This window comes from Triplophysa dalaica, chromosome 6 (genome assembly GCF_015846415.1).
Source record: "Triplophysa dalaica isolate WHDGS20190420 chromosome 6, ASM1584641v1, whole genome shotgun sequence".
Taxonomy (NCBI): domain Eukaryota; kingdom Metazoa; phylum Chordata; class Actinopteri; order Cypriniformes; family Nemacheilidae; genus Triplophysa; species Triplophysa dalaica.
In genome coordinates this window covers 21,263,466-21,276,631 of record NC_079547.1, presented here as the reverse complement: position 1 = coordinate 21,276,631, position 13,166 = coordinate 21,263,466, and the positions used below count along the sequence as shown (strand labels likewise).

General features: G+C 36.0%; 1 protein-coding gene across 1 annotated transcript in view; it reads right to left on the bottom strand.

Moving 5' to 3' along the window:
- Positions 1-338: 338 nt before the first annotated feature.
- Positions 339-13,166, bottom strand: part of LOC130424624 (contactin-4) — a 74,381-nt gene continuing 61,553 nt past the window's right edge. The window contains exons 16-23 of the mRNA XM_056750440.1: positions 11,973-12,122; positions 10,400-10,470; positions 9,417-9,651; positions 7,942-8,057; positions 6,924-7,104; positions 4,340-4,452; positions 1,637-1,805; positions 339-1,318 (exon numbers count right to left, since the gene is read on the bottom strand). Coding sequence (XP_056606418.1) covers positions 1,224-1,318; positions 1,637-1,805; positions 4,340-4,452; positions 6,924-7,104; positions 7,942-8,057; positions 9,417-9,651; positions 10,400-10,470; positions 11,973-12,122 — 1,130 coding nt within the window. The 3' untranslated portion in view covers positions 339-1,223. The remainder of the gene's footprint in view (positions 1,319-1,636; positions 1,806-4,339; positions 4,453-6,923; positions 7,105-7,941; positions 8,058-9,416; positions 9,652-10,399; positions 10,471-11,972; positions 12,123-13,166) is intronic.

Sequence of the window (13,166 nt, the reverse complement as noted above, 5' to 3'; positions counted from 1 at the left end):
ACCATATAGATCAGCAGAGCTCTCCTCCATTCATCAAATTAGAACGAGACCTTTCCTCAGATAAGATATGCTGTTGTATGTGTTAGGGCTAATTCTGATACTTTAATCACATTCTGTTTCACATATATTTCAATATGAAACTTTATTTTTATTACATCTCTCAGAGATTGTACACAATTAATACAAAGGTATTAAACAGCTCCAAATGCTTACATAATAGCAAAGAAAACACCAAAAAAATGTGTTACATTTATAAAATGCAAAATTAGGAAAATTAAATGAGAAAGATGTAGAAACTACTCATGTACCAAGTAACAAAAACATATAAATACAAACTGATACAAAGTAAAAACAAAGTTTGTATCTGTTAATGTACAGTTACTGACAGAAAATTGCATTAAAATACATATTGTAGTCAATTCTGATACTCCATGAAAACCATAAAAATAACAGAATATCTGGGCGAGTTGTGTTGGGTGGTGTCTAGATCTATTTTTTAAACAGACAAACTCATCAGACGTTTAAAAGACAGATTATCAGACATGATAAAGCATCTACTGTATATATCGTATCAGGGAAATAACTACTTTTTATGCTTATCTGTCTTGATATTTATTCCCTTAGGACGATCAATGATGACTGACAAGATGAATCTTATCACAAGTAAACTGAATTATGAATATGTGCTAAATGTAAATAAATTCTGATTGTTATCAAAACTGCCGACATTAAATTTTTTTAAATAAAATAACTTTGGAAAATATCAGAGCAGCAAGAAATCTGTGCAAATCTGTCTACATACTAACCCAAACTGTCACTAAACAGCAAATCAATACAATATCTCTTATTGTAGTGCTTAGGCAAAACAACTCAATTCACGTTTTTTATCTAAATGTCCATTTTATACAGAATTATAATTTCTTTGACTAACCCAAAACCAAGATCCCCCAAATATTGTTGGAGACCCAACGTTCCACATCACTACTGCATTCCATGATTTAAGATTTAGAACATCTAAACAAAATGAGTAGCTTCATGGCAAAGCCTGTTTTTTGCATATATTCCACATACAAAATACAAGTAGCTCTACATAAAAACGTTAAAACATAAGGCGATGGAGAAGAGTCACCATTTTATATCTTAATAAAAACTAAAGTAAGTAAAATGTAATCACATCCAGTTAATCGTTGTTTTGTTCGTGAGCGGCATGTAAAGGCAAAGTCTTACGAAAACATCCACGACAACATCAGAAACGCGACTGCGTGAACATGGGCCATCTTGCTTGCATCTGATCTGAAGTATCCTTTCGAGTTCAGACCTGTGATGACAAAACAAACCAAAAGATGTTTCTGAACTATAGTTGTGAATATTTGTGAATCGGCGTGAAACATTGTAAATCATGTCTTTAGGTAATGTCATAGACAACACTCTGTGTGAACACCTGAACTACAAAACTAAAAAGAAACTAAGAGAAACTGACTTCACACATCAAATATAATAAAGTCCAGTTGGTTAAATTCAGTTGTGCGGATTTAGATATATAAAGCAATTCAAGTCATGTGTTTAAAGTGTAACCAAAAGGCCTCAAACTGTCTTCATAAGACAATATTCTTGATACGCTCAGTTAAAGTCTTACTCGACATCTTTGGTATAAGTATAGGACTGCTGCTACTGCCGTCTCCTCCATCACTCAGGGCTTTGATCTGCACCAGCAGGTCCTCTTCTGATGGCACCTGAAGCTCCACAGAAGTCCTGTTGGTCTCCACCACACTGCTTCCCCTGTGCCAGTTTTGACGATACACAACCTGCATATCACAAAGACGCATAAATGGGTCAATGGGTTGTAGCTAGTTTGCTTCAATTAATTTAATACATTTCAGCTAATTGGCTCTTGGAGCAGGTCATAACTGGGATATTCAGTGAAGTACAGACCCTCTTGTAGGGTCTGTCAAATTGAATTGAATTACGTAGAGTTTCATTTCCTGAAGGAAATAGCAGTGTGTGCAAAACAGAAAAGAGGTTTTTTTTGTGAAGTCTGTGAGTTTTGCCTCTCTAGCGCCATCTCTGTTTGAAACTAAAACTGCAGGATACTAATTGTTCTTCTCTTTACATGGGTTAAAGTCAAACGACATCAAGCTGACATTTACCGTGAACTCATATACGACACCTCAACCTAAAAACAATTAATAAAAGCTTATCATTGTGAATCTAGAAAGACCTACAAAACTTTGTAAACAGTGCTGAAAAGAGCTTAATGTTGACTAATAAATGTTTAAAGGGGTGGTATGGTGCGAATACGTGTACTTAATGTTTTATAAGTTGCCGATGCGTGTATTAGACACGTAAAATTGCAAAATTTAAAGTGTCGGAACAAAAGATGCATTTATCTAAAAGCGAATGCACACCCAGATTTGCCTGAAACGCCTCGTGTAACCACACCTCCACAAATCTACATCAGTTCCTGGTATGATTTCACTAAGACCGCCCAAATGTATACGCAAGTAAGGTGGGTGTACCTGTCAGATCAATTGCTTTGGAACCTGATGATCCAAATATGGTAAGAGGCGTTACATTTCTGTCACACGCTTGCAGTATTCAACCAATCACTACACAATGGTTAGCTGGCCAATCATAGTACACCACGCTTTTCAGAGCGATGAGCTTTGTAAAAAATCTGCGCGTTTCAGAGAGGCGGAGCATAGAGGAGATACAAACATGCACTGAAAAATACAGCATTTTTTAACCTTAAATCGTGTATACACATTGCATTAAATCTAAAACAAAGGATAATATTCGTTTCAGCCGTGTCATTTGACCCCTTCAATCTGTTCTGACTGGATGAATTGTAGAAGTTTAATGCTTACAATGGTTCAAAACTAATTTCAAGCAGAGTTCTGGATGAATATCAGAAGGACTAAATGTAAATATCAATAAATCGATCAGATTTGTGTGGATTTGACTCTGAAAGTTGACAATCTAAAGTTTTCCTAAACAGTTCTTCAACAGCGGCACAAAAAACTACATGAAAGTCTAATTTACATTCTGTGCCATCTCCCCGCTATAAACGCTCAATCTGAACAGCCGAATAAAAGAGGGAATACAAATGTAAAAATCTTTATCAATTTCAATTTAAAAGTCGATTTTCAGTGACAGGATTATAAGCATGTTTGGTGACGTATCTCGCAGAGAGAAAAAAGAGGTTCCGCGATTCATAAATCAATTCAATTATTGTAGACTGACAGCGCACGACAAATAGCCGCAAACCTGATATTCTTTCTTACTTGTAGGGACTTGAAAGCATATGATTACTGATAGCATTATTGTACAGGCACCTCACTGCGAACACTTCGGATTGCAAATGAACAGTGGCTTTCCTCCGTCTCTTTGGTGAGGCCTAGCTAAGCTGGAGGTTCCAGATGGAGGATAGTATTAAAGCTATCCAGCTGTTCACCGACCCCGCAAACCTCTGCGTTACAGAGAGGCCGTCGTAAATTAGCCGGCAGCACACGCTGCTAATTAATTTGTTCAAAAGAAACAAATCACGTGGCATGATTTTTAATCCTTTTTCTGAACATTTTGTGCAAACTCCTATGCCACAGATCACTGCGGTTCCGCAACGGGAGAGCTGAGCGTGCTTTTTTGTGAAATGTAAAATAGGCTGGGATGTTTCTGAACTGTATCATCGACCTTGAGTGTGGAGGTGCTTTTTTGCCACGCGCAAATGAAATTAGCGAAAATATTAAAATACGTTGCTGTAATTTATTCACTTTTATGATTTATTACTCGTATTAATTTGCTACGGGTTAATTGATTTTATAAATAAAAAATAATGAGAATGTTGTTGGTTCTTTCTAAACTGTGAATGCAAATGACATTTTTAACCAATCAGATTGATGCATTAAACCGTGTGAACAATGCAGCAATGCAAACTATTGCAAATACTTTGTAAAGGTTAACATTAGTTCCATGTAGCTAACATGTTTCATATCGCCAACTTAAAACCAAAAATGTTTTGATAGCATTTTTTAAATCTTAAATGTAATACATGTTTTACCATATATTTAATATATTTTTAAGAGCTTGATTATAAATCGCTGACAGATGTTCTAAGGTTGAATTCCTTCCCAAAAATGCATGGCTAAAAATGCTCTGTCAACAGAAAAACCCAACGTGTGCTTGTGAAAATGCTTGGTCAACAGAAATACACAGTATTTGCTTGTACTGCTTTTCAAGTTAATATTCCTAGTTATGTATCTCAACGTTGTCTTGATGCCAGACACCAGCATATATAATATAACCTGTTCATCAGAAAAGCAACAGAAGAGGAAAAAGACTTTACCTTATACCCGGTCACTTGTGACTCATTGTCCATCGCCTTCACGTGTTCCCAGTTCAGAAAAACCTTTGAGTTTGTCAGGTTCCACTCAATGTTCCCTGGAGGTTGACTCGGAGCTACAAGACATAAATCATATTCTGATTTTGATCCAACGTGTGTTACATGGATGAAAATAAAATCCATGGGTCTGTTTTGTCCTTTGCGGTCCTTACAATTGGAACTGTACAAGATGAGGTATCACCCAAATTTGAGGTTTTCACTTCAAATTTGCTAATGCAAATAGAGACTTCTGAATAATCATGATTTAAACATATTTAAGTCTTTAAGTCTTGTCATAAAAAAAATATCTGTCACAATGTACAAGCCATTCAATAATAATAACAATTAATAACAGATTACAGAAGGGGGGAATCTCTTCAACAACCATTAATGTGCAGGAGCTGGATGATGTGATGGCAGCCATATTACGCCAGAACACCCACCACACACCAGTTTATCGGTGGAGGTTCAAGGGATAGTTCTTAAAATAAAAAATGTTGTTGTAAGAACCCTATATGACCTTACTTTCTTCCATGGAACACAAAATAAGCTTTTTTTGATACACAATGAAAGTAAATGGTGACCACAGATGTGATGACATGAGTGAGTGAATAAATTTATGTAATTCATTCCTCTCCTTATATAAAGCTAGTATAAACATGGCTTTGAAATATGATTTTTTTCTGAGGAGCCTTGGGTCCCCATTCACCTACATTATATTGAGAAATATTCTGTACAATTCCTTACTTTGTGTTCTCCGAAAGTAAGCATGTAAGTACAGATTAAATAACTACAGAATTTACTATCTTTGAAGGATGGAATTAATGTTTAAGAATAAAAAAAATCACACCAATAAATGAGCTTGTATCTACTTACTTATTATTTAATAAAGAACAACAGAAAAGTTAAATGATTAAAATAACATCTTACATTCTTTAAAATTATAGCAAAAATCCAATATGTACTTCCAGTACTTGCTGTAATATTGTAATATTGATGTGCCAAAAATTGAACACTGCCTGTGTATTCACTTCTTATCATAGCTATATTTCCAGAAAAGACCCTGACAGACTATAAGACCCCTGATCTACATTTGTTTGATTAGTGGATCTTTTTATTGTAATTTCATTAGAAAGGTTGCATTTTCCACAACATGACCTCAAATAACATGAAAACAACAATAGAATAATAAAAGAATTCTTCTCAAATAGCAGCTTTACAAACACATCAATTCATGGCTTTAAACATGGTTTAACTGTAATGGAGTAGAGAGCCAGGAAAATGTGACCTCTTTTCTCATCAAATCTCACTGCTTCCTTTTGTTCACAGTTAAAAAAATTGGAGATGATAGCTATCGTGATTTGACCCAATTTATTTAATGATTTCAAGCCCACCGAATCTTCAATATCTGCTATTATGATAACTGTACCAGATCATAACAACGGCCGGTAGTTTAAGAGTGTGTTTTGTCTGAGAATCTAGCATAGAAATAGAAAAAGAACAATTGTCTCAAATACAAAAAAGAAAATTGTCGAGCTCTTTATTTTAAAGAGCCTTTAATTGCTTGCTCGGTCTATTAGCTGAAAATTGCCATGAGGACTATTTCTATAGTAATGTCATGGTATATCTAATCGTTCCTGGGGCTCACTTAAATACAGCATTTTGTTCCTTATTATTGGCATCAGATAATGATCCTATTACGCCGCGGTAGATTAACAGAGGCCATGCACGTTAATCTTTTATAGTGTTAAGATCATACCTTCTTACACATATGTGGTTACATGATCAATTGCTATACTTCAAAAGAGTACATTCAACTTTGTTCATGTTTGTGGCCTTATTATCCATATTTTTAATAGTGTAGCCCAAATTAGTACTTGTTTTTGGATTGTTGTGGTTATAGTGGTTGCTGTCTTCTTAAAAGACATCACAGTGGGATGTACTTACAAGCTTCAAATGAAATTGCCTTTTATGATGCTGATATTATGGTTTGATTTCCCATTATTGTGGTACAGTGGTCGAAACCTATTTAGGTAATGGACAGGTAACATATCTGCTTGCTTTTAAACCATGATTTTAGGTTAAAATGTATGAAGGCACCCTGCTGAAAAAACAACAACAGAATCATTACAGAACTTCTAATGGTTTCCATTCAAATACCATTATGAACAATTCGCTTTTTACTATTGAAACTATTACAAAAATGCTTTAGTGTGCTTAAGGCATTATTCCAGTAGGATTTAATGGTGTTCTATTGGTTCCCATCTGCCAGAAAACATCCCACTAGTAGAACCCAACACATTACAATTAGAGACCAACAAAGACTGATATAGTTTCCATTAAAACCAATATAATTCCCATTATAACCATAAATCTAAAATCATTTCTGTAATGGTTTCTATTATTATTCAAGTGTACATTTGAGATGTTGTGATTGGTGACCAATGTTTTTGTTCACCTGTTTACTTCAAGTAAATGTTAAATATACATCTAATATACATACAACAATATAGATATATAAACAAATGAACAAAAATGCACGACTCACGTGGTTTTTTCGTGGTGATGCTGACAGGGACGCTGGCGGGTCCCGTGCCTGCGCTGTTGTGGGCTCTGACTGACACCAGATACGCCGTGCTTCCTTTCAGACCGGTGATGTTGACCGAGGTTTCTGTCACCCGTACTCTCTCAGCATCACTCTCTGGGGACCCATACTCCAACCACTGCACCTGTTGCTCCAAACACAAAAACCTCATTAAACAGCAGCACAACCACAAAGAGCCTCTTAAAGAACCAGTAAGACATTTTTTGGAGTCTTTGAATATAAGATTTGTTGTTTTCTCATAAATATCATTGCAATAGAAACACGTCCACGGATGATTTGGTCAGCATGCATTTAGGATGTATGTGTGATCACATTACATTATTTGCAATTAATATTCATAACCAAGTTTTTGCCATTTCAAAGTCACAAATAACTGGAGTCTCATGTGAGTGTACCACACTGTCACACTGTACTGTAAATCCAAGTCGCTACAGCTTTTTTTATTGCAGCGTTCGATAAACATCTGCACACATCAGCAAGGGACTCCAAGCTTTTGCAGATTTTCATATGTGCTTTTCGCTACCCGAGGCTGCGAATGACTTTGAGGTTTCGCCACGAGTGACCTGAGATTTCTGGCGGAGGCTAGCTCGGGTTGGTAAGAGAGAAACGGGCATGATCCTGTGGGGTTCGCACGCGGTGAGAAACGACCTAGCAGCTGAAGTGTTTGCAGGAGGGGGAATTGATGCATGATGTCCACACATCTGAAAGGTGATTTATATAAGTGCCCAGAATGCCTTGGTATCGGTGCTCCCCTGGAGACAGAACCAGCTGCGAGAAGACCTCTTCATTCTGCAGATGAGATTGTGAAAAATGTGGCCGGGGGATCGTGGACTCTCAGCGCAGAACAGGAAATTGCACGGCCTGCCATCAGCGCGGCGCATGCATTACGGAGGCTGATTGAGGTGACGTGGTGTGAGTTAAGATCTTTTTTAATACCCCTTCATTTATGGTGTTTATGTACCTCGTAACCCGTAATCTTTCCTTTGCTGCCAGTTTGGTGGACAGGTTTCCAAAACACTTCGATTTCGGACGCTGAGAGGGGTCGGACCCACACTCTTGAGGGGGTTACAGTAGGTTCTGTCCAGAGAAACACAAAATCAACATGATTAAATAAGAGCAGATGATTTGAAACAGATAGTTTACAGGATGCTCCCAACATGCTTGTTGGTGCTGTTTAAAAATACCACCTGTTATCAACTAATTGTGCTGTTATCTCACTTGTATGTAAACAAAGGAGTGTAAATGAAGATATTACAATCAAAACCCAACAACACAGCTGTAGTGGGCGTCTAATTAAAACGTGTGGTGCATCCATCAGCATTTTGTTGTTCGTAAATGATGATGTCCTTGTACAATTTTCCAAATAACACAATTCCCTTACAAAAAATAAGTTTATCAGAGTGTTATTGTTTGTTGTTATTTTAAACTAAAAATAAGATGGAGAATACTTTTGGTTTACTTTAATGTTTTTCTCTGAAAACTTTAGTATAATTTTATAAGTACAATTTTATAATCGAAAAAGTGAGCCAATTAACATAACATTGAAATAGTAATCTTAAATGTAGAGATGCACCGATACCCCGATACCGGTATCCGATTATTCCAAGTGATATCTGCCAATAGCGATTCCGAAGATTGAATGCATATTTCTTAACTGTCTGTGTGTTACTAATTCATATGACTATGACGATTGAACATCGAACTGTTTTCTTAAAGGGGTCATATGGCGCGAATACGTGTTTTTCTGTGTCTTTAGTGTGTTATAACTTGCCCATGTCTACGTCAGTTCGTGTTCTGATTTGACTAAGACCACCCAAATGTATACACAAGTAAGGTTGGCGTACCAGTCAGTACAATTGCTTTGGAACCTGATGTTCCAAATATGGTAAGAGGCGTTACAATTCCGCTTGCAGTATTTGACCAATCACAACGTACTGGTCAATCAAAGCACACCTCGCTTTTCAGAGCCATGAGCTTTTTAAAAAAATTGCGTGTTTCAGAAAGGCGGAGCAAAGAGGAGATACAAACATGCACGGTATGTGGAAACACAGCGTTTTGAACCTTAAATCATGTATACATATTGCATTACATCTAAACAAACGAAAATATTCGTTTTAGCCGTGTCATATGCCACCTTCAACTATTTTTATATACGGAGCAAAAATTCATTGCATTTTACTGTCCTCTTTTCATTGACCGGATATATCGGCCCCCGGTAATATTCATATACTGTTATTAAACTATTGGTTACATTAATAGTGTGAAAAATTGCTTTATTATTGACAGATTATTGTCCGATGTATCGGTGCATCTGTACTAACAAGTATACTAATACTACATAAAAGTAACTTAAAAATATTGTTGATCTATGCTTAATTGTCCTAAGCAAAAGTAGCTTGAAATACATATTTTTTGTGAGAATACAAGTGTATTAACCTTCATCTGCTGAATATACGATGACCACTGGGCTAAATGGTCCCTCTCCAACACTGTTGTAGACGCCCACTTTTCCTTCAAAGCGAGTGAGTGGAGGTAAACTTTCATTTTTATAAATGTATCGTGAAGCATCGGCTGAGGCAATTATGCTCTGTTTCCATGTAGTGCTGCCAAGTGGACGGAATGCTACAATGTAGCCGAATTTTTCTCCATTTTGGAGCTCCTCAGACACAGGCTGTGGGGAAAAAACAAGAATAAAAAATGTTTGTTCAACTAATTTGAAAGAAAATATACATAGTGCAGGTCAATGCAAAACTCTGGGAGTTCCAGGTCAAACCTTGACTATTCATTTACAAAAAAATTGAGCAAACTGTTCTTCAACAAACCGTCAAAGTTTGATCTTAAGTTTTAGTAATAATACAAGTAATGCATGCCTCGCTGTTTTAAACTGTATTTAAACAAAAAAAATTGACGTACCAGACTGTCATGGTCTTACAAGACAAGTGACAAGTGATTTTCTTTGCTACTTTTACCTCGTTCTCCACATAAGCTATAAAATGAATATAAGTAAATAAAGTTGACAGCTTGAAGCACTACTGTGTCAGTCAGGAAACCCCTGCACTTACTCAAAAGCACTCAGTTTTTTTAAAGTAATACTGTATTTAAACAAAGCGCAACGAATATCCGCCATGACAGCCTGTGAGATTACAAGTAAGCCATTGATAAACATTGTCGTTCCAGATTTAGCGGTATGAAAGCAGTCTCATATCTGTGTCTTCATTATGATTTACATAGCACAGGGAGAAATCCCACCAGAGCGCAGAAAAACGTTGATATGACAGCGCTGGCTTTTAATTAAACCCTGTCTAATTTAAACCACACCACCGTGGAGAATTTCAACAGAATCCTGTTCATGACAGGGAAGAGTGATTTGAAAAGTCTCCTGTCGTGTTAAAAGTGCTCGTATGAGTCGGCGAGCTCACCTCCCAAACGATTACAAGTTCACCTCGGCTGCCGCCCCCGCCGCTCACATTCGCCGGAGCGACTTCGGGATCTGGAAGACGGAACAGACCGCAGATACAAAATAGGTTTTATCTTTAAGGAATATGTACATCATACTTAATACACAACAATTTTTGGTGCTTCAATCAAATCTACCTCTAAATGAGATGTAAATTGTATGTAGGCCAAGCAAAAAATAAAAAAAAATTCAGACAGCTTCACTGCATAAAATGTATTTCCTACAGTAAAGCCAGTTTGCAGACAAATGTAACTTTACTGCAAAAAATATGTTTCCTTAAAAGGTATACATAGGTATGTTTATTACATTCGATTTCTGTCAATAGAGCTTCCAAAAAAGTACACATTGAACCTTTAAATCAAAACTACAGAAGCAAAATGACAAACAATTTTGTTAAAATAAGTCAAAATATTTGTAAAAATACTGTACCTACCAATGGGATAAGAATTTTTTTTCTCACCCCATTGGCAAATTTTTATGTTTTAAGCTTAAATTTAGAATCTTTATTCTGAAAGAAGACGTTTTATCTTAAGTCACTTTGCTTCTCTTGTAAATGTGCAGTACAGTATCTTGATTTAGGAACTTTTACATATTTGAATACTGGGAAATAAGACAAAAGCAAGAGATTCATATTGTGTAATGTAGTTTCTTTATTTTCTTTAAAAACTGGCTAAACAGAAGAAATTAGTGAAATGTTTCTTAAACAGAAGTCATATTATCACAACGTCTCAGCATTTATTCAGTGAATGTGAAGAATTATTTTAATTTAGAATGAAACCAAAGCCCTCTTGCTATGGCAAATATCTTAGCTAGCATTTCTATGTAATTATACGCAGAATCATTTTAGTGCACGTCTCAAAGAAAAGAAAAAAGGTGAATAATCAACTTTCCAAACTAATCCAACACCAAAGGTAACCAAAAATGGCCAGAAGCAAAAGGAACCCCCTTATGTATCGTCTTCACATGAGAAATCTATGATGAAGTCTCCATTTATTCATGAATCAGTGATTGAGGCTGTTGCACATGGTACCTGATCTAAAAATAGAGACTTTTAGGGCTTATTGCCTCATAGAACACGGGGGAAGACCACTCTCAATTCTTATTGATGTTGACATGAATTATTGATCGCTGCATTTCCTGATTGCTGATGTCCAGCATCTAAGTGCTGCAGGGTTGGGCTTACAACATGTTATCTTGCCTTAAAGTAAATAGCTAAATGAGCAAATTTTCATGCAAGAAGCTGCATCTGAAAAGCTATTTTCTTTCTGTCTCAGAATAATTAACTAAAACTCCAGCCCTCCTGTGACGTCTGTCTGAATTCCACACCTAATTTGGATCCTAATTGTTTGTAAATTATTCGTTAAATCGTGCAATGCCCCAAAACGCGGAATGGACGAGTGTTTATTTCTCATGCCTGAACTCTATCACGAGGTGTCACTCCTGATGATCTAAAGTAATTATGGGATTAAATTACGTTTTCTCCTTCCCGATGCATTAGAGATGATAGATATGAAAACAGGAGGGATGGGGCATACCTGCAGCTTTGGTGCGGACTGGTTTGGATGGCACGCTGGGCTCTCCCACCCCCACGCTGTTAATTGCCACAACTCGAAATTCATAATCGACCCACGGATTCAGATCCACCGCTGTTGCATGAATCATCAGTCCAGGCACGGAGTCAGGAACTAGGATTAAAGACATGCGCAAAGGAAATATATGAATGCCAGTCTGTGCGAATTCACAATGAGTAGCCTGACATCATTATTTAGCAATGACTTCTTAATATGTACTTGGTTTTTATTTTAGAAATTTTTCATTTCCTTTCTTTCGCAGTGCATTTAATATAAGACTTGGCAATTACTCTCAGGAAAAGCCAAAGTGTGGGATTTAAAATGACTCACTGTTAAAAGCATATGCACAGTTTTTTTCCTTCAACAACTTTAATATTCTGTTCTTAAAGAAACAGCTGTCCGAAAATTACTGCTTAGTTTTTTGTCTTGTTTTGAAATACAAGTCTAAAATATATCTATGTTTATTACCAGAATATTTTGTTTAATTTATAATGTATTTGATAAAGACTGGACACTTCTTCAGATTGGAAAGGCATCTACACCACAAGCCAGATTTTTATCTTTAGTCCACAATAATCATCTTTTACATTGTACTCCATTAATTTTTATATTTGGCATGTTTGTGTGTTTAGACCAGGTTTGAGTTGGTCTAAGGTGCAGTCTATTTTCAGTTCCTCAAAATAGCAACTCTCCAACAATGCGCCTGAAAACACTTATTTTTTAGACCAACTAATTTTTTTTTCATGGACACACAAATGAGCGCAAATGCATTTGCTATTTAAACAACACAGCGCAGGACGGGAAAATGAGAACTGTGTCGGGCAGAAACTAGAAAAAGGGGGGTATTATAGGGCCCTAAATCTTTCAAAATAAATTGTATGTTTAAATAAGCAAAAATATCTTGAATTATATTTTAACTCTTTTTTAGTTACTTAAGTCAAGTTTATTTTTTAACCCACTGACAGATTTCTTGTTTAAAAAAAATATATATATTTAATTTGAGATTTTTTACATTTATGATAAAAATATAATTATTATATTTTTTACTGTATTTACATTTATTAATATATGTTAATATTTTGTTCTATATAACTTTATAATTTCTAAAAAAAAGATTGTACTACGTTTGAATCTTGACAGCCCCTGGTAACCATTTAT